This window comes from Komagataella phaffii, chromosome 1, assembly GCF_000027005.1.
Source record: "Komagataella phaffii GS115 chromosome 1, complete sequence".
NCBI lineage: Eukaryota > Fungi > Ascomycota > Pichiomycetes > Pichiales > Pichiaceae > Komagataella > Komagataella phaffii.
Window position 1 is genome coordinate 1,892,168 of NC_012963.1, and position 24,245 is coordinate 1,916,412.

A 24,245-nucleotide genomic window follows, 5' to 3' on the forward strand; every position below is an offset into this window, starting at 1 on the left:
AAGGACCGCGCTTCTGCACATTGACTCCTCCTATTAGATATTGAGAGATGTTATAAATTAGTATTTACAGTAAACAGATCGTTGTGCGTTCTTGGAGAATATGGGCCAATTTGAAGCTGATAGGGGTCAATTGGGGACCAAGATAAAACAAATATGAATGTATTTTGAAGGTGTTACTCTTCACAAATGCGCACAGTTAATTATGCATTACAAGTGCTGTGCAGGTATCACAATGCTTCAAGGTTACTAAGATTAGAAAACACAGATAATCGTAGTATTTTTGAAAACCTTCCACTAAAGACAAACCTATCTTTCAGCTCAATAAGACCATCTAGTGACTCTGCCGCTTCATATAAGGGCTTATCTGATAGCTTCATTTTAAGCTGAGTAGTCTCCTAATTTTATAATTACTAATTGTAAAGTTCGTTGGGGCATCAAGAATACGCGTTTTAGTCCAAATTAAATCACCTTTCCTAGTCAAGTGACATATTCTCCATGGTAGATATCAGAGACTTCTTTGGCAATGCTAAACAAAGCACTGCCACTCAATCAGTAAGTATCAAACGGTTGTCGTTACGTTGTCAGTTTACTAACTCAACAGAAACTAAAGCGGAAGGTTTCTGATGCGGAGAAGATAGTGTCGAAAAAACCAAAGACTCCGACAGAAGATGAGAATGTGCGGTCAAAAGCAAATCAGAGCCCCTTTTTCTCTTCAAATGGCGACAGCCAAGCAGCAAATAACAAAGGTGATGCGATCAATTTGGACTCTGATGATGATGATCTGTATATTTCCATCCTTGACGAAGACTCACCTGAGAAACCGAAGAGTCCAATTTCACAAAGAAAGAGAAAAAATTCCCCAACTGAAGAATTTCCTAAAAAACCAAAGTCTCCAGTAAAGAAGAAAGCATCATCTACCCCGAAATCTAAACCTGTTGTCAACGTTGAATCTATGGACAGTCCCAAACCAGAACCTAAGATCAATAATGCTGATGCCCAAGGAGTCGAAGCTCCCAAATTAGCAGAAAAATCTACTAACCAATTCAATGGTCTTTCTGCTGAAGCAATTCTTGAAACTATCCCAGATGCAGAGTTACCAGAAGAGCAAGATACCGCAAAGCTGAATTTAAGAGACTTCAAAAAGAAACAAACAGAGCTTCCTCAATCGTCCACTCCCCTTGAAGATTTACCACAGGGTAGACCTAATTGTTTGATCGGATTGACCATGGTATTTACAGGTGTGATGCCCACTATAGATCGTACTCAAGCTGAAGAATTAGCTAAGAGATACGGTGCGAAGGTGACCAAATCTGTCAGCAAGAAAACGTCAGTGGTAGTCTTAGGGTCTGAAGCCGGTCCTTCGAAAGTGAAAAAAATTAAGGATTTCAAAATCAAAGCCATAGATGAAGATGGATTCATCACTTTAATCAAATCTATGCCTGCTGATGGTGGTTCTGGTGAAGCAGCAGCCAAAGCCCTAGAAAAGAAGAAACAAGAAGAAGAATTATCAATCAAGCAGGCTGAGAAAGAAGAAGCCGAGTCACAAAAAAATCCTAGTGCCCAGGAGGCCACCAATTCAGCTTTATGGACAGTAAAATATGCACCAGCAAACTTGAATCAAGTTTGCGGTAACAAAACGAACATAAAGAAGCTGACCAATTGGCTGTCAAACTGGTTTGAAAATAAACGATCTGGTTTTAAGCATCCCGGTCCAGATGGGACCGGAGTATTTAGAGCATGCCTTATCAGTGGACCACCAGGAATTGGAAAAACTACCGCAGCACACCTAGTGGCCAAATCGTTAGGATTTGACATTATTGAAAAGAACGCATCAGATGTTAGATCAAAATCTTTGTTGATGAGCGATGTGAAAACTGTTTTGGACAATACTTCTCTGGTTGGCTTCTTTCATTCACAAGACAACGCTGAAAGTAACCAAAGGAAGTTTTGTTTGATAATGGATGAAGTTGACGGTATGTCAAGCGGAGATCATGGGGGTGTTGGAGCATTGGCTCAATTTTGTCGAATTACTTCAACTCCTATAATTCTAATCTGTAATGACAAATCATTACCTAAGATGAGACCTTTTGACAGAGTCACATTGGACTTGCCATTTAGAAGACCAAGTGCTTCTGAATTAAAATCTAGAATTATGACCATTGCGCATAGAGAAAAACTACAGTTAGATCCCAATGTTATTGATCAGTTGGTTGAAGCAACGAAAAATGACATCCGTCAAATTATAAACCTGTTGTCCACGGTTTCCAAGACACAAAAAATTATTGGGTTTGAAAACGCTGCGGAGATTAAGCAAGCATGGAAAAAGGAGGTTGCATTGAAACCTTTTGACATTACCAGTAGGATTCTATCCGGAGGAATCTACGCCCCAAGTTCAAATTTTTCACTGAATGACAAATTGGGGCTTTTCTTCGACGATATTGATTTTTCTCCATTGATGGTTCATGAGAATTATAGAAGCACAGTGCCAACAAAGCTGGCAAATGTTAGCCCTAACGAGGAGAATTTGAAACACTTAGAATTACTCTCCCAGGCTGCAGATTCTATTTCCGAGGCTGATCTGGTGAATAATTGCATCAGAGGCGGAGAACAACAGTGGTCCTTACTACCATTCTTTGGTCTTTTATCGACAGTTAGAGCCTCAAGCTTTGTAGCAGGTTCGTTGAGAGGAAGGATCAATTTCACATCATACTTGGGTCAAAATTCGAAGAAGCTAAAGTACGATCGATTATTACAGGAGCTACAGTATCATTCTTCTACGAAGACTTTGACAAACAACATAGAGTTCAGACTCTCATACATGTCACCTTTGATCACAAAACTTTCCCATCCTCTGCTTGAAAAGGGCACTGAAGGAATCGACGACGTACTATCTACGCTTGATGCATATTGTCTCACGAAAGAAGATTGGGACACTATTATGGACTTTGGAATTGGATCCTACTCTATGGCTCTTAAATTGAAGAAGATACCCCCTTCTGTTAAGACGGCTTTTACTAGAAAGTACAATTCTTACACCCATCCAACAGTGATTTATGCTACTGGAAACTCTGTCTCTTCTACGCGAGTGAAGGTTACCCCAGATTTAGAGGATGTTGTTCAGGATGATATGGACGATGTCGAAGATGACACACCAACGGATGAAGGTAAATCCGATATCAAAAATGACAAGCTCATTAAGGAAGTCAAGCCAAAGAAGAAAAAAGCGACTTCAAAGGCGAAATCAACCGCTACCAAGAGAAAAAATAATTGATATAAATAATTGTGAGTGACTACTAAGCACTTAAATAAATATAAATAAACATGCAGGACTCTCCCGATAATTTTAAATCTAACTGAATTACAGGTTCATCTCTGCTCATAGGTGCATCACTCTTGTGGCTTCCCATGTGCGTACTTCACCTCAGAAACCCGAACCTCATAATCCTTGTACCATTGACTCTTACCAAATTCCTGGGCGACCAAATGCTCAGAATGAGCTCTCCACTGTTTGATAGCTTTGAGAGAGTCCCAGTAGGACACAGTCACGCCGAATCTTTCGACATCACGAGCACTTTCCATTCCCAAGTAGCCAGGCTGTTTCACTGCCAACTCAAGCATTCGTTCGCTCATAGCATCGTAATCGTCATCACCAACAGACTCACGTTGCGACGAAAAGATAACAGCAAAGTACGGTGGTTTGGGTAGCTTTGCAAATCGACTTTCTGACATTGGTGTTCATGAAATCGTTAGAGTCATCTTGGGCAGAGTCAGAGATGAGGAGCATATGCATGGCAATTGGAGATGTCACCTATTCGCGGTGATACTTTCTAAATCTTAACACGAAAGGAGTATCTGGTTCCTATTGATGATTCATAAAATGTCAAGATCCAGTGACGCTAACCCTCCAGAGGTTATGATAGGATCACCAAAGAGCAGAAGGCCCATGTTTATACCTGAAATTTCTTCAAAGAGGGCTAGTTCACCTTCGAATCGACCAAAGTTGCCCGGCTTGTCAATTCCTGCCGCAATATCGAGCTCTACATCAACGTCTATAACGTCGAATCCTGAACCAAGAACAAACCAGAAGCCAGCAATATTAGGCATACCATCCACCAGGACGCGAGGCAAGAGCCCAGTTGCTTTAAATGCTCTCAATACGGAGGTCTCTGAATCACCAGCGCTATTAGAAGAACTTCAGAGTCTGAGTCTAGCGGAGGGTAAACCGGGGAATTCAAAAGTAAACGTATACGACAAAGAAATAGACGACTTGGAGGAAGATGATTGGAAATATCTGTTCAATAACGACGATATTGCAGAGCTTGATGTTCTTGGTGAAGGTATTGGAGGCAGCGTCAGAAAGTGTAAATTAAAGCACAACAGTAGATTGTTTGCTCTAAAAATTATAACAACAGACCCAAACCCCGATTTTCAAAGACAAATGATCAGAGAACTAAAATTTAATCGAAGCTTTAATTCGCCTAATATCGTGCAGTACTATGGAACCTTTATCAATGAAAAATCAGCTTCGATCTACATCTGCATGGAATATATGGGAGGTAAATCATTGGATGCCATTTACAAAAATATCAAAACAAGGGGAGGAAGGATAGGAGAAAAGGTATTGGGAAAAATAGCGGAAAGCGTGCTAAAAGGATTGTCCTACCTTCATGAAAGAAAGATTATACATCGGGATATCAAACCCCAGAATATTTTACTTAGTTTCAATGGAGAAGTCAAATTATGCGATTTTGGTGTCAGCGGAGAGGTAATTAATAGTTTAGCAACAACATTCACAGGAACGTCTTATTATATGGCGCCAGAAAGGATCAAGAATGAACCATATACAGTGACTAGTGATGTTTGGTCTTTAGGGTTGACGTTATTAGAGGTAGCCCAAGGAAGATTCCCATATTATTCGGAAAGAGATCACATTCCATTGACGCCGATAGAGTTACTGTCAATGATATTGAACTTCACACCGACCCTGGAGGATGAGCCAGGGGAAAATATATTCTGGTCTCCCGCATTCAAGTCATTTTTGCATTATTGTTTGGTCAAAGACCGAAAGAAACGTCATTCTCCTCATCAAATGTTGAAACATCCATGGATGATAAGCCAATCAAAGAAGAGTGTCAAAATGGACAAGTTTGTCAGACAGTGCTGGGAAGAGTAGTTACATTAAATAGCATTAGAATTGGACCATTCTCAGTTAACCTTCTGTAGCACTCTCTATTGCCAACATTTATTCCACGAAAGTCGAAAGATCGTGTCCTGACCACATTGGGAGTGTCGACAAATTTTCGATAAAGTGGCACCTACCTTCACCTACTACTGTTCAAAAGAACCAATTAACACAATGCAAAGATCACTAAGATTAATGGCAATTAGAGCTAACTCGCCCTCTTTGCTTCGTGCTTCAGTGTGCATGGCCCCAAGAATGGTTTCGGCCCCAGCTACCAGATATTTCTCTGTTTCTCCTATGAAGTTTAACGCAAAGAAGGATGAGGCTCCTAATGCTAAGGAGGAATCTACCGAGTCACCCGAGAAGGATGCTTCTTCTGAGCTCAGTGAGGTTGAACAACTTAAAGCCAAGTTGGCAGAAAAAGACCAAGAAGTCACCCTTTTAAAGGACCGCTACTTGAGATCAGTTGCGGATTTCCGCAACCTTCAGGAGACTACCAAAAGAGAAATCCAAAAGGCAAGGGACTTTGCTCTCCAAAAGTTTGCCAGAGACCTTTTAGAATCTTTGGACAACTTTGGGCATGCATTGAGTGCTGTCAAGGACGAGACCCTTGCTGCTAACAAGGAGGTGTCTCAATTGTACGACGGTGTTGAGATGACCAAGAACATCTTCGAGAAGACATTGGTGAGACACGGAATCAATAAAATTGACCCTGTGGATGAGAGGTTTGATCCCAACAGACACGAGGCAACATTTGAAGTTCCTCAACCAGACAAAGAGCCAGGAACTGTCTTCCACGTCCAGCAACCAGGTTACGAATTGAATGGAAGAGTCCTTAGAGCTGCCAAAGTTGGAGTTGTCAAGGGTACCGAATAATTAACAAAGTAAACAGAAACTCTTGTAAATAGTTATGTATGCGTATGACCTAATGAACAACATCAGAGGAGCGCTTTGCAGGGTTTGTATTGGGGGGCTTCTTCGTCTTCCTCGGTGGCCTTCAGGTCCCGAGTGATATAAGGGGAGGGTATACAACCTCTGCCTGTCGCGCATACTTTATATGCATCATAAGCATCATTTGGTGTTCGTGGTGAGCAAACCAACAATAGGTAGATTCCAAATATCCAGCCGCACAGGAACAACAAGATAACCCTCATCAAAAATTATTTCCATTTACGTGCACGCCCCATTTAAAATCAAAACAAATCTCGATTTTCAATTCTACTTTACCTTTTGGTCCCAACTTTAAACATAAACAATCAAATTCCAGCTTCCCCAGATATTTATTGGTTGGATTGCCCTCAATTCCATTTCCCATTTTAATATCATACTTTCATCTTCAGGTGGAACCGAGAACTTAAACAGTGATAAAGACAGGAGGAATACACTATTAATAGTAGACATTCCATCAACAAACAAAGGATTCAAAGGAGCTTATCAGGAACGCCCATCCCCCATTTTTGTGTCGTTAAATAGCCCAATTTTCCTCACAAAGAAACAACAAGAGCAAAGTCTAGCTGATCAAGTCCATACAGACTAGACAAACAAACAAGACTAACAGTTCTTTGAGCCAGGCAAAGCTCACTTGTGACACATCAGTTTTCTCAATTTTTTCTTTCCTATTACATTCCTTTATTTTATTTGATATCATATTTTGATATCAATACAAGTTGCACCGCAGAAAATGGATTCAACTACCAAAAGACGGAGCATATCAACTGCCAAGAAAACTCACCGAGAAGTCCGGTTTGGAGCCTATATACTGGGTTCCACACTCGGAGAAGGAGAGTTTGGAAAAGTTAAACTCGGTTGGAGAAAAGACGGGAAACAACCATCGCAGGCGGCCATTAAACTGATAAGAAGATCTTCTATTCCAAAGGGATCCGATAGAGAACTTAAGATTCACAGAGAGATCAATGCCCTGAAAAGATTAGCACATCCCAATATTGTTCGTTTGGAAGAAGTATTACAGAATGACAAGTATATTGGTATTGTTTTGGAATACGCTTCTGGCGGAGAATTATTTGACTACATTCTAGAGAACAGATATTTGAAAGACCACATGGCCTCCAAACTTTTCGCTCAACTAGTCAGCGGCGTAGATTATATGCATTCAAAGGGAATCGTACACAGAGATTTGAAATTAGAGAACTTGCTGTTGGATAAACATAAGAACATTATCATTACCGACTTTGGGTTTGTCAACAGTTTTGCGGTGAGAGGCAGTGAGCTAATGAAAACAAGTTGCGGATCGCCTTGTTACGCTGCACCTGAGTTAGTAGTTACAAATGAACCCTACGAAGCCCGCAAAGTGGATGTTTGGTCCTGTGGAGTCATTCTTTACGCCATGTTAGCTGGTTATTTGCCTTTTGATGATGACCCTCAGAATCCAGATGGAGATAATATCGCAAGATTGTATTATTACATTACACATTCGCCGTTAACCTTTCCAGAATACTTGCAACCTGCTCCAAGGGACTTGCTGCGGAAAATGTTAGTCGCTGATCCTAAAAGGAGGATGAATTTGAAAGCTGTACGCTCTCATCAGTGGCTGGCTTCACATGCCCCATACTTGTCAGTAACTCCTGCCGAATGGGACCGCAATTACCGCTCAACAAGACAAAGAACCCCATCTACCCAGGACAAGAGCAGACGTCTATCTTTAATGGAAGGAACAAATGGATCGCTGATGTTAAATCGTCCATCAATACGATCCTACAGCTCACAGAACATTTCCACGATGTTATATTCCAATCCAGCCATCCCACAAACATCTTCTTCACATGCCATGGGGATTGCAACGCCAAATTCATCTACTTCAATCAATGAACTTGCTTCCAGCAAATCTCCAGGAGCACCTGGAGCTCTCTCTGCCCATGACGAAGAAGGAAACCAAACGCATTCTCGTGCTCGATCTCTATCATCTGCAAGTATTGCATTACAAGCAGTTGTCAACGCTGATGTGGCATCTAATACGAAAAGACTTCTATCTGAAGCAACCCGATCTCCTCCATTACTTGAAACTGGAGGCAACCACAATTGTTCTACTATTGTTGAAAGTCCTATTAAGCATGATAGCACTACCGAAGGTTTGTTACCACCTTCTCAGGTGCTACAGACGCCTCCTACAAGACTGCCTTCTCACCACAATCGTCCGAGACCAACATCTTATCACCCAGGAGGCTCTTCTTCGTATCAGTTCCAAAGTAGCGAGAGCTCTCTACCGATATTCAACTACGCCAACAACAGTTCCATTAGCATTCCAATTAATAAGCATCCCGGAACCTCTAGGTCACGAACTGGATTCAGCACTTTGTCAAATCATTCATCCCCGACGAAGGAAAGTCTTTTAATGCCCACGGAGCCCTTCGTGGATAAATCTCAAGCCAGTGGTGTGCTAGCTCCTCTGGATAATGTCTCGAAGACCAAACACCCTGACATGGGCACAACATTGGATAACGCTGCTTTGATGCTGGAAAATGGCTCCCCTGTAAGGAAATCAGTAGTTGCAAAAGATGCAGCCGAGAAAAAAGAGAAAAGAAAGTCAATTGCGCTTGATTCACTATCTCAAGCAATGGATACCCTGAATATGAACGATGGTGCTACAAAGTTAGCAGTCGATAGTTCTGAGATCAAACAACCTGAGATGCGTCAATACAAACTCCAACAACGTAAGCATCAAGACAAGGAAAACAAGACTAAACCAGAAAGAAAAAGGTTTAGCCTGTTAAGTTTCTATACCAGCGGAAGTGCTAGTTCACCAGTGGATCCTGTGGAGATTGAATCTCCATTAGAGGTCAGGAGACCGTTAGTACCCAGTAACGAGGTAAACGTGTTGAAGAATACTAACACACGTCTTGCTACATCTAAGGACATCCATAAAGACAACTCAGCGTCGACAGCCAAGAAGGTTATGGACTTCTTTAAGCGAAGAAGCGTCCGAATATAGGTTCACGAAATAAATAAATGAAAGATAACTACAACTACATGAAATCAGTGTTCACCCATTCCTCTAATGTAGTCATCTTTAATCTCTTGCTCTCTCTCGTCTCTTCTACTGCTGTATTTTCTAGCCCACTTGGTAGGAGAGTTCTTCATGATGATATGTCTTCTCAACACCCATGGTCTTCTAGTATTACTGTAAGGTTGGATGGAGTTTGTTTTGAAGGATTCTTCAGCAACGGCGTTGTCAGATTGGCCTCTAAGAGAGCCGGTCAATCTCAGGTCTCTGACTGCAAAATATTTGTCCCATTGGTCGGTGTTGTAACGAGGCTTTGTGTAGTTCCTTGGGCCTTCATCTTCGCCAACGTTTCTCTTAATTTCTTGGTTTGGACCACGTGCTCTCTTGGTGATATCAGCGGTGATGGCACTGTTCATTACACCACCACCAAGACAGAATCCCGCAAACATGATTGCATATGGGATCAGAGCTTCAAATGGAATCATAGTTGATGGTGTTTAAAGCAAGATTGGACGATGTTCTATTGGGTAAGCTGAAAGTGTCGCGGGCGCACGACCAAGACGTTAAAGAAACAACAAGATTACATAATCAGAAAGAAAGAGAGAGTAAATTTTACCATTGGAAGGAGAGAAACCTTGCCAAAACACCTTCAACCTCAAATGTATTACTTGTACAAAAAACTGACTGTATTACTATAAATTAACAACCAATTTAGATGTTAGATGGGTAAAGCATGATTCTGACAGTGGAACCAAAACTCTGACCTGGAAGGTTACGTTCGAACTTAGCTCTGACAACACCAGAGTTTCCGTGAGTTCTGGTGACTGTTCCCCACATGACTCTGACCTTTGTACCGTTGATAGCCTTTACACCTTTGTAGACGTAAGCGATTCTCTTACCAATGTAGAACTCAGCATCCTTTGAGTTTTCGACACCCTCAATTTTGATCAAGGAAGTCTTTGGGTGGATAACACTCTTGGAACGTTGGAAAGACACGTGCTTACCCTTAACGTATACTATAGCAAAGTTAGTAACCTCGTGAATCTAAAAAATATAGTGAGAAGGTGGTGATAGTCGGAGAAAATGAAGATGAAGCGGTCAACTCAACTTGAAAGTAAAGAAAAAACTTAGAGACCTGTTCCCACTTGTGCTTTTGGAATAACGCTGGCTCAGCCATATATAATATCCGTTGGTTAAAGTTGTAAGAATGTTCATTTGGCTTAATAAAAAATTCCCAACCCATCATTTCAGCTTGGTTTAACAGAAATCAAAACTTTCTGGCTATGTTTTCAATTATTCTTCTCATTAAGCCGATCATCTTCATCATTTACCAGTCACCTTGCGATTTAATAGTACATACATCTGTTTTCCTCAGCCATTTTATCTATCTGTTGGAGTGCTAGTAAGAACGATTATATGTTTTTTTCGTTGACAAGAGTAGAGATGGTTTCGCGCGGGCACGACAGAAATCTTCTAGATCATGTGACGCACAATGGACTGCGTTTGAGAAAAATCCAAGATATCACGTGAGTACACATAGGGCGCAAGCGTGCAATGTTTGATGAACTATCATGAAGTTTATTAAGTATAGTACTGTAAAGTATGCCATTAGTTATCTTCGCTCCAGCAAAGTAAAGTCGTAGACTAGCTCTCCCTCTTTGTTCCCGTCTAACTGGAAGCCGTTCACTCCATGGTCTTGGAGGTATTTCTCCAGGACTTGGGACTCCTGCTTGATCCATTGGGAAGGGTCAATCTTGATGGACACATCAGTCTCAATTTGTCCGTTCAAGGACTTCACTTCTGTTAAAAATATACGGTCAACAAGACCAGATGCAAGGCATTGGTTATAAAGATCAGCTCCTCCTATCAAGAACACTTCCTCTATGTTTCCTGTCTTTTCTATAATGTCCAATCCATTCTTCAGGGAATCAGCCACCAGCACGGAGTCGTCAACCGCAGCACCATTTTCAACAGAAATATTGGCATTCCTGGTAAGCACGATATTCAATCTGTTTTGTAACGGCCTGAATCTGGAGGGAATTGATTCCCACGTATTTCTGCCCATGATAACGACATTTTTGGAAGTTGGTGAGATTGTGTTTGTTGTGAGAAGACGGAAATATTTCATTTCATTTTTCAGAGACCAAGGTAGTTTCCCCTTTAAGCCAATCCCATGCCCAGGTATCAACGCTGCCACAATAATGTTCACTTTGAACGGTCTACTCATCACGGTTTGGTTTTCTGATAGGAAATGTCGCGTAATCTAAATAGTATGAATTAAGTAAGGAGACCCTTAATGAGTCCAGATTCTAACCTTTTTGTCTTTACCTCCACTGATAACCTTCTTACCATCTACACTCCAGTCAACGGTGTAAACCTCGTCTGCATGGCCTGGAAGATCAACCATCAGTTTTTTTGTGCGAATATCCCAAACTTTTAATGTGGTGTCCTTGGAACAACTCACTAATAGTCGACAGTCACTGGACCAAGCTGTCTGATAAACTGGTGAAACATGTCCACGTAGAGTGGCTATAAATTTCCCGTCTCTTCCATCCCACAGCTTGACAGAGTTGTCAAAAGATGCCGATACAATATATCTACCGTCTGGAGAGAACGAGACGTGGTTCACAAGTTTTTGGTGCCCTGTCATACGGCATATTGGCTTATCAGAAACTTCAGGCTCCCATAAATACATGGTAAAATCATCGCTGGCAGTTACCATCCTTTCAGAATAACGCCCACCAATCTTGGATACTTTATCAAAAGCCTCTTGAACTTTGGCCTTGGACGATTCGGTGACCGCCCCACTAGGGTTGCCATTGACTGTCATGCTGGGTCCTGGTTGAAACTCACCAACTCTCATAGTAAAATCTGTGGATAGAGCTAGATGGTTAATCCAATGAGCATGCGCTCTGAAAGTTGCCACGCATCTTCCTTCTCTCCATCCTTTTATAGTCTTGTCATGAGATCCAGAATATATCACTCCAGATCCAGACCATTTGACACATGCTACACTGGAGCTATGACCACTCATTGTGTACATTGCATTACGAGCCACTGTATCCCATACTTTAACTGTTCCATCTTTCGACCCGGAGCAAAGACGTGGCCTACTGCCAACCTTGACCAGGTGAATTGGTTCCCAGCTAAGACTGGAAACCCACTTGCCATGTCCTTTCAAGGCATCTCCTATTGGTTTACCGGAAATCGGATCCCATAATCGTACAGTATTGTCCATGCTTCCAGTTGCTATTACGTCCCCTAGTGGTGACCATGCCACACATAAAACCCAGTTGGTGTGACCTTTGAGGGTATGTTGAATGGTTTGGGTATTACAATCCCAAATTCTTGCTGTAGAGTCTCCCGCACCAGTGACCATCTTCGAACTTGTGTGTGGAGCAAATTGTGAACACAGTATGGTGGAGCCATGTCCTGAAATGGTGGCAGATGACCGAGTGATGGGCCTGACCTTGAAGACCGCCCTGGGTGTGTACACTAAGGTGAGAAAGTCTTCAGTTGATTTGATACCTGGTTTCAGCACTGAAGTATACAGGTTGTCTCTAATATCAACCAGATCATCCTTATCGCCCAGCAAGGAAAAAGAGTAAGGTACTGGATCATCGGAAGTTTTGTGTAAGTTGTTCAAAAGCTCTTCTAACTGTCTCTCACTAATATTTCCTGGGACCCTAATACTACCACCGATCGAGTCTCCTGTGTCGGATGCTTGAAACTTGATTAACACATTAGGAAGATCTTTGGGAATAATGTCAACTTCTACGGGCAGCTGAGCTGCTCTTTTTTGCTTCTTAGAAGGCGGAGGGAGTAGCGTAGCCATATCTTGGTTCTATAATAACGAGTGTTAGTAAGAGATTAATTTTTTTATTTCAGACAGTTCGCGAGATAAAGGAAGGTTTTGGGTATTGGGGTTTATCAAGTGTTGCTTATCTAATAGATGTTGAAGAGTATTGGTGAGAGAGAAGTTCGTCAATTGCGAACAGTCGTTGGGTGAACCGTAGTTTGTAGTATAGGAGGTTACAATGTGTATTGTATCAGTTGATTTCTGGGTTCACTTGCTCGACAACATTCGACAGCAACCCATTCTCAAGTAGCCAAAGCCAAAGTTATGATGACCCTAGAATGCAACTGGGCACCAAGGATACTCCATTAACTTGTATGGCATATCCAGTATTATCAGAAAACTTTTTACAGCACTGGAATATGGTAGGTAACTGTTTTTGGAAGCAGAAGGTTTTATTAAGATTACCAACTATAACTTTGATTTCGAAAATGATGCACAAGCTGGATACATAGTGGAACAAATAAAAGACTCTCAATCCATAGAATGATCTAATATCATCGAAAAAGAAACACCGTTAATGAAATTTCAGCCATAATACCTCTCCCCCATCCCTAACTTCCTTCCATCTTCTCGCGATAAAACTATTTTTCCTCTGAAAGATTGATCATCTTCCCTAGACTAGTAAACATCATCCATTTTCATGAGCAAAGAAAAGATCTTGCCTCTGGCAGCAAGAAGCAAGAAAGCCATGCTAAGGCAACCCAAACAAGTAGCTTATTTTTCAAGGGATCTGAACTATAAGACACATCCAGATAGATCAAACTTATCTTACTACTATCTCCCAGACGGTGACATAGATAATAGTATTGACCTATCCGTTGGGTCCAAGCATTTTTTACTAGGCGACAGCGTGGAGTTATCCAAATTGGATCCGATTTTGCTGGCTTTGAAGGAGATAGAAAAAGAATCCGGGGCTAAAACGAAGGATAGAATCATTACTTGGAGAGGTATAATGAGGAAACTCTTAACATTACCATACGATTCAGAAGAAGATTTTGTTCTTGATGTAGTCAGTTTTGATGGACAACTCTTTATTCAGTTCAATGTACCCTATTTAAAGAGCAAAGATGTTCAGAAACAGGGTGACACAGAGTTTCATAAAAAGCTACAATTTTCAGGCTACAAGTTCGAAAAAATGGCTACTTTACCCAAACCTTGGCCCGAGTGTACCAGGAAAGAGATCGATAGTAGAGCAAAAAGCAAATGCAATAACATTGAACAATATGGGGCCATAGTCAGAACCGGAATAAGTCGTATTAAGATTTTAATAGGCGGAGAAGTTGACTGCACAGCAGATTATTATGACGAAAACGATCCTCTCTCCCGTTATATCGAACTGAAGACGACTAGAACCATCAACCAATACAAGGATATGATTGCATTTGAAAAAAAACTATTCCGCACCTGGGCTCAATGTTTCTTACTGGGGATTCCAAAGATCATTTACGGCTTCCGGGATGACAATTGCATCTTGAGGACCGTGGAGGAATTTAGCACCAATGATATCCCATTGATGGTCAAAAACAACCCCTTAAATGAGCAGCCAAAGAAGGAAAACTGTTACATGTCTTCAATCAATTTCTACGGAGCAGTTGTTGAATGGCTGAACGAATCGGTAAAGGACGACCAAGTGTGGAAGTTATCCTACGCTAAGAGAAATAGGCAATACCTGGTTTTGAAGGAAGTTACGGACGAGAATGAAAAGCAGCAGATAGTCGATTCTGCCATTCCAGCATGGTTCAAAGAATGGCGCTCAGAGTTAAGAAATAGTGAAGGCAATATATAGATAGACCTTAGTTCACTTCTACCAACCACACCCGCTGGGCTAGACCAATCCGCTGCGTAGATATCTTCTAAGCCGGGCTAACCTCCTCGTATCAATCGCGCAGATTAAAAAGTCGCTCCTCAATTTATAATCGGGAGATTACCGAGCATCAACTATCCCACAATGTCGGTAGCTGGCAGCACCTCTTGGACTTCGTTTATCAAATCAATCGCTTCATACAATGGAGACCTCTCCTCGCTTACGGCACCTCCATTTATCTTATCTCCGGTCTCTTTAACGGAATATAGCGAGTATTGGAGTGAACACACCGATTTGTTGCTGGCTCCAAACTTCATTGACTCCAAACGTCCCGATGCTGCCCTTCAAAGGCAAGTTGCTGTCACCAAATGGTTTATTTCAACATTGAGAAGTCAATACTGCTCAAGAAACGAGACAATGGGGACTGAAAAGAAACCTTTAAATCCATTCCTGGGAGAGGTATTTGTAGGTAAATGGCCTGACAACACCAGAGATAGCAGATTGGGAGAAACAATACTCTTATCGGAGCAGGTGAGCCATCATCCTCCGGTTACTGCCTACTCAATTATCAACGACAAGAATAAAACACTGTTACAAGGTTATAACCGAATCAAGGCTTCCATGAGCCCAACTTCCCTAAGTGTGAAGCAATTCGGCCATGCCCTGATTCAATATGACAATTTAAATGAACAATACTTGGTAACACTACCTCCCCTACATATCGAAGGAATCATTGTTGCAAACCCTTTTGTTGAACTGGAAGGAAAATCTTACATTCAATCGTCCAATGGGTACATTACTGTCATCGAGTACTCAGGTAGGGGATATTTTTCCGGAAAAAAGAACACTTTCAAGGCCAGAATCTACAAGGACTCTGCTAGTTCTAAGGTGAAAGAAAATGCGATATACACAATTTCCGGTCAATGGTCCAACACCTCCTACATAAGAGAAGGGTCTTCTACTCCTTCTTCAAAGGACAAATTATTTTTTGATTCTACTAAGACTCCATCCCAAAAGTTGCAAGTTAAACCTTTAGAAGAGCAACATCCTTTAGAATCTCGTAAAGCCTGGTCTAAGGTTGCAGAAGCTGTTAAATCTGGTGACTACGATCTCATACACACTGAAAAGTCCAAGATTGAAAACTACCAGAGAGAACTCCGAAAGGCAGAGCTTGATGGAGGTCACAACTGGGGTACACGTTGGTTTAAAGAAATTGACCTTGACAATCCATCTACTGTTGGTTCGGAAGATCCATTAGTAAAACTGGCTGATTTGGCTAACTTGTCTACAAAGAATGTTGTCAGTGGTTCAACTAGGAATGACAAGGATGATAAACCTGCAGACTCCAAACACTGGAGATTTGTTCGTGAATTATACGATAAAGAGACAGAGATTAAAATATAGTATTAATAGTTTCATACCGCTTATATTACTCGCCATGATCCGAAGAGGCCTCGGAAGGGCTTTCTCCTAATGCCTCGTCACGTATTGCCATGATCCAAGGATCATTCAATAACTCTACCGCAGTCAGCCTTTTATAGGGATCCTTTTCCAAACAATTAGCCAAAAATTTACACCCAGCTTCACTTAGTTGATCAGGGCCGGGGAACTGTGGTAGATTTCCACTGGCAATCTGGTACATGATTGCAAACTCGTTATCAATGTTAGCCCATGGTCTTCTACCAGTAGCCATTTCAAGAACACAACATCCCAAAGACCAAATATCGAGACTTCCATGTTTACCTTGATCATTGCCTAAAATTACTTCTGGTGAAAGGTACATCGGCGTTCCAATCAAACTGTTCAACTTTCGGGTTGCTGAAGGTCTTCTATCCTGTGTCCTTTCTTGAGCTATTACCTTAGCAGCTCCAAAATCCACAAATTTTATCACTCCCATATGGTCCAGTAAAACATTCTCTGGTTTAATGTCCCTATGAACAATTCCAGACTTATGAAGATAGGCTACACCTTCCAACATTTGCAAAGTATAAACCTGAATAACCATTTCGTCTTCAATACGGCCGTGCTCTAATAGCCCAGCTAACGAACCTCCTTCACAGTACTCCATAAAAATATAGACTCTGTCTCGGTGAACTTCAACACCGAAATACTGTACAATATTAGGATGGGATAACATTTCCAGTACTGTCATTTCTTCTTTGACCTGCGGCACAACCTTTCTAATAGACTGAACGTCTTGGAATCGAATTTCTTTGACAGCCATGACACCACCTGTATCTAGGTTAACTGATGCATAAACGCTACCAAAAGAACCACCTCCAATAAATTTACCCTTCTGCCACCTTATTGAAACAGAGGAAAACGATGAAGAAAGGAATGTCAGATACTGGTTATCTGTATCTGTATCATCAAGCACCCGGCCCACCGACTGCTGTTCACTTTGTAGTTGGTGTCTATGTTTTTCAATCTCCTCTATTTGTGTTAACATGTCCTTTCTGATAGTATTCAGAACGGCATCATCTTTACCGTACATTTCAAGGTTTTCGTTCTTTTCCAGACGCCAGTTCATTATCCTCTTCTTTTGCATTTCCGTAGATCTTGCTCCCATTATGTCAAAATGAGATATCAAGAGGGACATGCATCCAGCAACTTTGTTCTTTAATTGTACAAAATCTTCATCCGAAACAGCTAGAATATTGAAATCTCTGGTAATTTCCATGGCAAACTCCAATGCTAACACCGACCACTTAAAAGTTTTTTGTGCTGTAGGAGAACACTCATCCACTATAAAACTGAGCCACTCAATACTAATCTGTATGAGTTTCATGATTAAAGCGGGTTTTCTATATCCAGAAAATGTTTGCAGTGAGTTGTTACCAAAATCTCTCATATAGATGAAAATAGTGTTCATCAATTCATTTGAATTGGAAACACGTTTGCATCTGCCTCTGAGCATAGCAACTGAATCCAGTAGAGTACAAGTCATTTTATAAAACGACCGTCTTATCCTTAAGAATTCATGGTAAACTTTGTCCAATGAACACCTCCTTTCAACAAATTCTCCAATCGATTCTCCAGCAATGTCAAGAAATGCGTTTTCAGTATTATTCAAGTTTGATGAGGCGATGTCTGAGATCAACATCAGGTTTCCAGGTTCAACGTTAATCACAGGAATAGATGAAGTATCCAACTCCATATATTTTCCTTCCCACAATGTTGGCCTGGTAAAACAAATTACCAAAACGTATCCAGGTGACTGGTCTTTTCGTGCGCCGTCGCTGGGAACAAAGGCATCATCATCATCAGAATCACTTGAAGCCTCCTTGGCCTTCATATAGTCGAAATATTCACTATAATTCTGCAAAACTTTGAAATGCTTAGAGGGAATAGTTTGAAAATCAACACCCAATTGAGCTCCTTTCAAAACCCTAATCACCTCTGAAGGTTTATTAATAAAATGTTCACTAACTATCAGATGTATTCCATACTTTTCAAAAGTCTCCGACCTTACTAGTACATGGTTAGTATCTTTCAAAAGACTTAGAAACTTTTTATTTCTGTAATTGTCCAGTTTGTAGACTGAAGCATTTCGAAAAGAAAAATCCAAAACGTTTGTGAATCTTAGTAGTTTCCTTCTCAATGCTCCAAAATTTTCAGTGGTAGTTGTATACCACCTTATCAGTTCAGATTTTGTAGAGGCAACAGGTCCTTCCTGAATTTGGTATTGAAGATATGCTAAAAGACGGTGAACTAGCTTGGAGGTTAAAGTAGTGAATTGAATTGAAATTTCCAATCCACCCCCTTCAACATAAAAACCAACATTCTGTAAGGAAAACCATTGTTTTTCCAATTCTTCTGGCTCTTTAAAAGTTCTGAAGGTCTTATATGATCTCGAACTATCAAGAAGTTTCCTGTTAAGAAGTACGAGATAATAATGGACACAATCAAGTATTGTTTGATCAAAAGAAGGGTCTAAAACATTTTCAATAACCCATCCTTCTTGAGGGTAGCAATATTCCATTAGTTGAGTTCGAATATCACAGGCTAATCCAATATACAGACGAAAATCTTCGATCATTTGATCAATCATCATTAGAGTTGGGTTTTTTAGCTTTCTGGCATATCTCAACCTCACGCGTATAAGTTCTTTAATCAAATTTGCAGGAAACAAAGCCAGCTCTAGTAGCTTTTTCATATATGAGGGTAGATTCATGTCTTGAAATAATTTGCGAAATTCTAAATATGATTCTTTGGCCTTTGTTATCCACCTCAACACTGAACTAAACAATCTTTTTTCAAAAATGCTAGAAAGATCTTTTTCTTTCAAAACACGTTCTACGAAAGAACGGTTATCTCTAAGAATGTCGGACTTAATGGCCAGGGAATCGTCAGGTAACGTGTCAGTGTGAATTCGAATAGTAGACTCACTTGATCCTGAACGTAAAATATCAAGGTCATCGTTACCCACCCATTTGGTTAGGGCTTCAGCTTCGTTGCCTCCAGCTTCTGTGATATTTTTCCAGGCGTTAAGAGCATTAATCCTGCTTTCAAACTCTGGGGAAGCACACATCGGTTTCTCATTGCACATTTCTTTATGAGTCCTCCAGAGCGTTCCCATAGATTCAAATTTATCTAGTATCTTAGTAACTTGTTCCAAAGCGATTCTACTTTGCGAGCCTGAAAACGAATCAGGATACTGGACCTTGAATTGCAGTATTTCATTGATCGTCTCGTCTGCTAAACCCCTAGAGTAGTAAATTAGCCTTTTCTGTTCGGCCTCAGTTCTGCAAAAGATTTTTGAACGTATTCCAAGCCACAAGTTTTCCTTATAAGTTGCATGCAAATAACTTTCTCCTTCGACTTCATTAGCTGGTACTATTAATTTGGTTTTTTCGGCCTTCACAATATCGCCAGTAAGCACTGAGTTCAACATTGACTGCCATTCCATTCGCTCAACCATGGCGTTGTGGTCTAGTGAAAGAGAATTTTCCAAGCCACCGTCCATAATGTTGTCGGATCGAGGAAGAGCTAGATTAAACAGGGATATTCCGTTATCTTCCTTCAGTTTCGATAATAGCTCGCTTGTGAATGGCATATTAAACAGCGAAGAAGATGACTGTTTCTCACCTTCGAATACTGACACTCTCTTATTATGCTGTAGCTGATTATCTAACGAGGGAGATAAGCGTTCATTCAATTCTGCACTTTGCTTTCTCTGTAACATCATCCTCTTGTCACTAGGGTCGTTTATTCCAAGATGGTCCATTTCGATCTCCGCTTCCGTTTCGGCACCCGATTCATCATCATAATCTTCTTCACCAACATCGGTTACAGATCCTATTCCCTTGTTGTAGTAATCATATTTGAGGTTATCGGCATCTTTCACTTTTCGTAAATATAACATCTCCTGTCGCATAAACTGGTCATTATTGTACTTGGAGCTATTGGAATTATTGGCGCTGAGATAAGGCCTTGTACTCTTTGGCAAGGATCTTGAGCTTGACCTACTCCGTTGCAGACCTGATAATGGATTCGTATTAGTTCTTCCTGGAACGTTCAAAGCAGAATTGCTCCTTCCTGGACTGCCCGGAGTGTTGCTTGGACGGTGAATATTAAGACTGCCCAATGCGTTGCTTGGCGTGACCACTGGTGAGTTCTTTGAATCATTCACAGTGATTAGGTGGATCAGGCTGTTGTCTTTCGTAAGCTCAATTTTCCGACTGTTATTTGGAGACTCGGTCGGGCTCTGTTTAGGAGAAACCAATTCTATGCCCCCGGAGTCTTTGACAACACCTTGTTCTGTTTTCGAAGGGTCTTCTGAGTCTCCCATTTGACTATCAAGGGTTGATTGTGGTGTACTATGCAAGGGAGTTGTGAATTGATAGCTGAGGAGATTTGCAATTGTTTGAGACACGTACAGGACAAGCTTCTTAGAGAGGGTAGGAGAGTGTTCAGAGGATTGACACCAAGAAAAGGTGGGGAACATGACGGATGAGCTGTCTGCGGTAATGGGACATATATTGACCGATTACAATGCACTGTTTACGTCAATTAATGTGTTGAGTCTGGCCAAGATTTTTGACCGCAACATAATCATCTAAGTGGGCTTGTTCACCCATCAAGAGCCTGGACAGGGTGCCCTTCCGAGAGCCCTTTCGAGAATCTAATTTTTTGTTGCCAGTACTACTACTGTACTGTACCTTTCTATTTCACCAGATAATGGTTGACTTGGATCAATGCCTGGAACAGTCATACGAGGGAAAGCTGCTTTCAGAAATTGTTGTTGAGCAACTGTGTTTTAGCTTTAAGGAACTCTTGATCAAAGACCCCAATGTACTTCATATGAGAACACCTGTTACGGTAGTGGGAGATATACACGGTCAATTCTATGACCTACTTGAAATTTTCAAGATCGGGGGCACACCTCCACAGACTAACTATTTATTCCTCGGTGATTACGTCGATAGAGGATTTCATTCCGTGGAAACTATTATTATACTAATCATACTAAAACTGAAATATCCCAGTCGGATTCATCTGATACGAGGAAACCACGAATCGAGACAAATCACCCTAAATTATGGGTTTTATACAGAATGCCTCACCAAGTATGGCGGGAGTTCTCGTGTTTGGGAACTAATAACAGATACTTTTGATTATTTGATTCTTTCGGTGATAATAGACGATAGCATATTTTGCATTCATGGAGGACTCTCTCCCAACATACAAAGCATTGAATCAATTAAGGTGATCGACCGGTACAAAGAAATCCCCCACGAGGGACCGATGGCAGATCTCGTGTGGTCTGACCCAGATATAGAATTGCTCAATTTCCAAATTTCTTCACGTGGAGCTGGCTATCAATTTGGATTAAATGTGGTTAATAAGTTTCTGTCAGAGAATAAATTTGACAAGATAATCAGAGCTCACCAGCTCTGTAATGAGGGATATCAATTGCATTGGGGTGGAAAGGTAGTAACCGTATGGTCTGCACCTAACTATTGCTATAGATGTGGGAATATGGCGTCAATAATGGAGATATTCGACTCGTTCAATGGGCCCGAAAGTTCTAGGTTCAATATATTTGATGCTTCTCCTAGCAGTAATCAAGAATACTTAAAATTCATAGGCTCCGGAATGGTCGACCCGTCTAATCATCAACAAGATCCAGATGAACTGGATGAAGAATCACAGAAAAGAAAAGAATTTGATGACCAATTCTTTAACGAGTATTTCAACGGCATTCCTAAAGAGCTGGATAGAAAGGCTCCTCAGGTAGAATATTTCTTGTGAACCTAAGGGTCAGGAAGGCTTTGATCTTCTAAGAATAATATAGCTCTAAATTCATCCCATCATTAATTTCGTAGTCCTCAAGAGTAATGTGATCCTTGAAAACTTGATAACCTTTCTTTAAGGTGATCTTCTCCCATGAGGTTCCAATTTGCAGTGAGAGTAGCTTCTTAAAATCACCAATTGTGTCACTCGGAAGACATTTCACCCTAATTTTTTTACCCAATCTTGCAATCATTAGTACAATACTCTCTTATCCAATACAGCTCGTGAAAGCTACACTTACCTGTCATTGCAAATCACTTCAATCATCTTTTTTCCCAGAGAGGATGAGAAATAGTACTACTGGAAAGTTTTCTCACCTCATTACATAATCATATCTTGCCAAGTCCGGCGAGCCCTGTCACCATAGGTTTCGCTTCCCATTCCAACCAGCCAGGTCCATTAAGAACAATAATCATACAGTGTTGCCCAGTTGACAACGTGTCATGGAAAATCCCCTTCGAAAGCTATGAGTGAAACTCCTACTGAAGCTTCCAGAAGCAGATTCGCCAGCAGATCGAATAATACCACACCGGTTCAGAGGAACTCTATGCTGTTCACTAACGCGGGTGTCCCAATCCTTCAACCTGACGATGATGATTTTATGAAGGAGAAAGCTGAGGAAGATATTTCCTCGTTTGATCCTCCCATTTCCTCCAGCAATGGTATCCCAAACATAAATATTTACAACCCAGGTGGTGTCGTCTCCAACCTGGAGAGTCCTCTCAAGAACTTCCCACCTGCCTCATTGGGTTCAAGTAGACGATCCCACAGAAAGAACAACTCCCGTATAAGTAGGACTTTATCTCCTACAAAGAGTACTGATGCATACATTCCTACACCTCAATTGCCACCAAGATCAAGTTCTCCTCTTCCTTCCAGAAGCGCATCCCCCATCCGATCCACGTCGCCCGTTCGCCAGCCTTTCAATTTCGAAAAGCATGATTCTGCTCCTTCCAAAATGAATACCAAATATAGGAGAGGACACAAGTACAAACACTCCTCCATTTCGATGAACTTGTTTCAGGAACCCCCAAAGAGAGCACCGTTAGCAATCCCTCAACAGTTACCAATACCCAACCGAACAGAGCTGATCGAATCCTTGACCAAGGAGCAAAAATACAGTTTATTGTGGTGTTTCTTTTATTTTGTTTACGATGTCATAGTCTATGGACTCAGTGTTCATTATGGAAATATCTGCTTTAGTATCCTATCTCATTTGCTATTTTACGATTTTTTTGGAAACTTCATTGTGGTATTGGTCCATGTAATGTCAAACTTCGACTCCTGGCATCATTCAACTTTAAAATACCCCTTTGGGCTAGGAAGAATTGAAGTTCTGGTTGGATTTGCATTGAGTGTATCCTTGATATTTGTTGGTGGAGACCTAATATCGCATATACTGGAAGAACTGGCTGTATCCCTTATCCTACATGAGTCTCATTCTGAGCATGCAAAACACTCTGATCACTCCGAAAGTATGAATAATTGGATCTATCTAGCGATCGTTGCTTTATCTATCGCAGTCGCTTTTGCTTCCCCCAGAGTTATCAACCATTATATTCAGCATGACAGGAAAACTTTTAACAACTCTACAAATTTCCTATCCATAGCATTTGGAGTATACTCTCTATTCTATCCGATAATCAAAAAATCAGTGCACGCAGAATTGATTATGCAAGGATTCATTGTCCTTACTTCTGCGATAATTCTCTGGATTGGTTGGAAACTTATCCAATCGCTATCCAGGATCATTCTTATATCATATCCTTACACTGCCAAATCTTATTCACAACTGATAGGAACAATCAGGTCTCATATTCATTCAATTGATGGTTTTAAGTCAACATACGCCGTCAACAAGATTATAATATCCAAAGTTAACTACAAGATATTTGTAGTTCTACTGAGCATTAGCATTCCAGGTGCTTCTGAAGACGACGAATCAAAGTTCACTTTTTACATCTCAAAGATTGTGAGAAGTTGCCTGAATGATGCCGTCACCAAGAACACCCACTTAAAACCACAGAACCTTGATTCGAAGGCCTTTCTTGACCAATTACTTCAGCAATCATCGGATATTGATATACAGACTTTAGATGAGACTGGAGATCGCTTTGAGATTACAGTCGAAGTAGAACGTTAGTTT

At 40.9% G+C, this 24,245-nt stretch overlaps 14 protein-coding genes across 14 annotated transcripts; 8 read left to right on the forward strand and 6 right to left on the reverse strand.

Moving 5' to 3' along the window:
* Nucleotides 1–495: 495 nt before the first annotated feature.
* On the forward strand, nt 496–3,271 carry PAS_chr1-4_0269 (Replication factor C subunit; the record flags this gene model as incomplete). The annotated part of the gene is made up of 2 exons (XM_002490339.1): nt 496–552; nt 602–3,271. 2 exons carry the CDS (start codon nt 496–498, stop codon nt 3,269–3,271), a joined length of 2,727 nt encoding a protein of 908 aa, XP_002490384.1.
* A 116-nt stretch (nt 3,272–3,387) lies between these two features.
* Nucleotides 3,388–3,729, reverse strand: PAS_chr1-4_0270 (Hypothetical protein; the record flags this gene model as incomplete). The annotated part of the gene is made up of 1 exon (XM_002490340.1): nt 3,388–3,729. One exon carries the CDS (start codon nt 3,727–3,729, stop codon nt 3,388–3,390), a length of 342 nt encoding a protein of 113 aa, XP_002490385.1.
* Nucleotides 3,730–3,865: 136 nt separating this feature from the next.
* Nucleotides 3,866–5,173, forward strand: PAS_chr1-4_0271 (Mitogen-activated kinase kinase involved in protein kinase C signaling pathway; the record flags this gene model as incomplete). The annotated part of the gene is made up of 1 exon (XM_002490341.1): nt 3,866–5,173. One exon carries the CDS (start codon nt 3,866–3,868, stop codon nt 5,171–5,173), a length of 1,308 nt encoding a protein of 435 aa, XP_002490386.1.
* A 183-nt stretch (nt 5,174–5,356) lies between these two features.
* Nucleotides 5,357–6,719, forward strand: PAS_chr1-4_0272 (GrpE protein homolog, mitochondrial; the record flags this gene model as incomplete). Its single annotated transcript, XM_002490342.1, has 2 exons — nt 5,357–6,047; nt 6,523–6,719. 2 exons carry the CDS (start codon nt 5,357–5,359, stop codon nt 6,717–6,719), a joined length of 888 nt encoding a protein of 295 aa, XP_002490387.1.
* A 144-nt stretch (nt 6,720–6,863) lies between these two features.
* On the forward strand, nt 6,864–9,128 carry PAS_chr1-4_0273 (Serine/threonine protein kinase; the record flags this gene model as incomplete). Its single annotated transcript, XM_002490343.1, has 1 exon — nt 6,864–9,128. The coding sequence occupies one exon, from the start codon at nt 6,864–6,866 to the stop codon at nt 9,126–9,128; it is 2,265 nt and encodes a 754-aa protein (XP_002490388.1).
* A 44-nt stretch (nt 9,129–9,172) lies between these two features.
* On the reverse strand, nt 9,173–9,625 carry PAS_chr1-4_0274 (Hypothetical protein; the record flags this gene model as incomplete). Its single annotated transcript, XM_002490344.1, has 1 exon — nt 9,173–9,625. One exon carries the CDS (start codon nt 9,623–9,625, stop codon nt 9,173–9,175), a length of 453 nt encoding a protein of 150 aa, XP_002490389.1.
* Nucleotides 9,626–9,851: 226 nt separating this feature from the next.
* On the reverse strand, nt 9,852–10,519 carry PAS_chr1-4_0275 (60S ribosomal protein L33; the record flags this gene model as incomplete). The annotated part of the gene is made up of 2 exons (XM_002490345.1): nt 9,852–10,156; nt 10,501–10,519. 2 exons carry the CDS (start codon nt 10,517–10,519, stop codon nt 9,852–9,854), a joined length of 324 nt encoding a protein of 107 aa, XP_002490390.1.
* A 233-nt stretch (nt 10,520–10,752) lies between these two features.
* PAS_chr1-4_0697 (uncharacterized protein) lies at nt 10,753–11,367 on the reverse strand (the record flags this gene model as incomplete). The annotated part of the gene is made up of 1 exon (XM_002490346.1): nt 10,753–11,367. One exon carries the CDS (start codon nt 11,365–11,367, stop codon nt 10,753–10,755), a length of 615 nt encoding a protein of 204 aa, XP_002490391.1.
* Nucleotides 11,368–11,433: 66 nt separating this feature from the next.
* On the reverse strand, nt 11,434–12,975 carry PAS_chr1-4_0276 (WD-repeat protein involved in ribosome biogenesis; the record flags this gene model as incomplete). The annotated part of the gene is made up of 1 exon (XM_002490347.1): nt 11,434–12,975. One exon carries the CDS (start codon nt 12,973–12,975, stop codon nt 11,434–11,436), a length of 1,542 nt encoding a protein of 513 aa, XP_002490392.1.
* Nucleotides 12,976–13,639: 664 nt separating this feature from the next.
* PAS_chr1-4_0277 (Nuclear protein that binds to and stabilizes the exoribonuclease Rat1p) lies at nt 13,640–14,785 on the forward strand (the record flags this gene model as incomplete). Its single annotated transcript, XM_002490348.1, has 1 exon — nt 13,640–14,785. The coding sequence occupies one exon, from the start codon at nt 13,640–13,642 to the stop codon at nt 14,783–14,785; it is 1,146 nt and encodes a 381-aa protein (XP_002490393.1).
* Nucleotides 14,786–14,947: 162 nt separating this feature from the next.
* PAS_chr1-4_0278 (uncharacterized protein) lies at nt 14,948–16,207 on the forward strand (the record flags this gene model as incomplete). The annotated part of the gene is made up of 1 exon (XM_002490349.1): nt 14,948–16,207. One exon carries the CDS (start codon nt 14,948–14,950, stop codon nt 16,205–16,207), a length of 1,260 nt encoding a protein of 419 aa, XP_002490394.1.
* Nucleotides 16,208–16,232: 25 nt separating this feature from the next.
* Nucleotides 16,233–20,750, reverse strand: PAS_chr1-4_0279 (MAP kinase kinase kinase of the HOG1 mitogen-activated signaling pathway; the record flags this gene model as incomplete). The annotated part of the gene is made up of 1 exon (XM_002490350.1): nt 16,233–20,750. The coding sequence occupies one exon, from the start codon at nt 20,748–20,750 to the stop codon at nt 16,233–16,235; it is 4,518 nt and encodes a 1,505-aa protein (XP_002490395.1).
* A 233-nt stretch (nt 20,751–20,983) lies between these two features.
* PAS_chr1-4_0280 (Putative serine/threonine protein phosphatase, required for glycogen accumulation) lies at nt 20,984–22,057 on the forward strand (the record flags this gene model as incomplete). Its single annotated transcript, XM_002490351.1, has 1 exon — nt 20,984–22,057. The coding sequence occupies one exon, from the start codon at nt 20,984–20,986 to the stop codon at nt 22,055–22,057; it is 1,074 nt and encodes a 357-aa protein (XP_002490396.1).
* A 508-nt stretch (nt 22,058–22,565) lies between these two features.
* Nucleotides 22,566–24,242, forward strand: PAS_chr1-4_0698 (uncharacterized protein; the record flags this gene model as incomplete). Its single annotated transcript, XM_002490352.1, has 1 exon — nt 22,566–24,242. The coding sequence occupies one exon, from the start codon at nt 22,566–22,568 to the stop codon at nt 24,240–24,242; it is 1,677 nt and encodes a 558-aa protein (XP_002490397.1).
* Between the last annotated feature and the right edge of the window lie 3 nt (nt 24,243–24,245).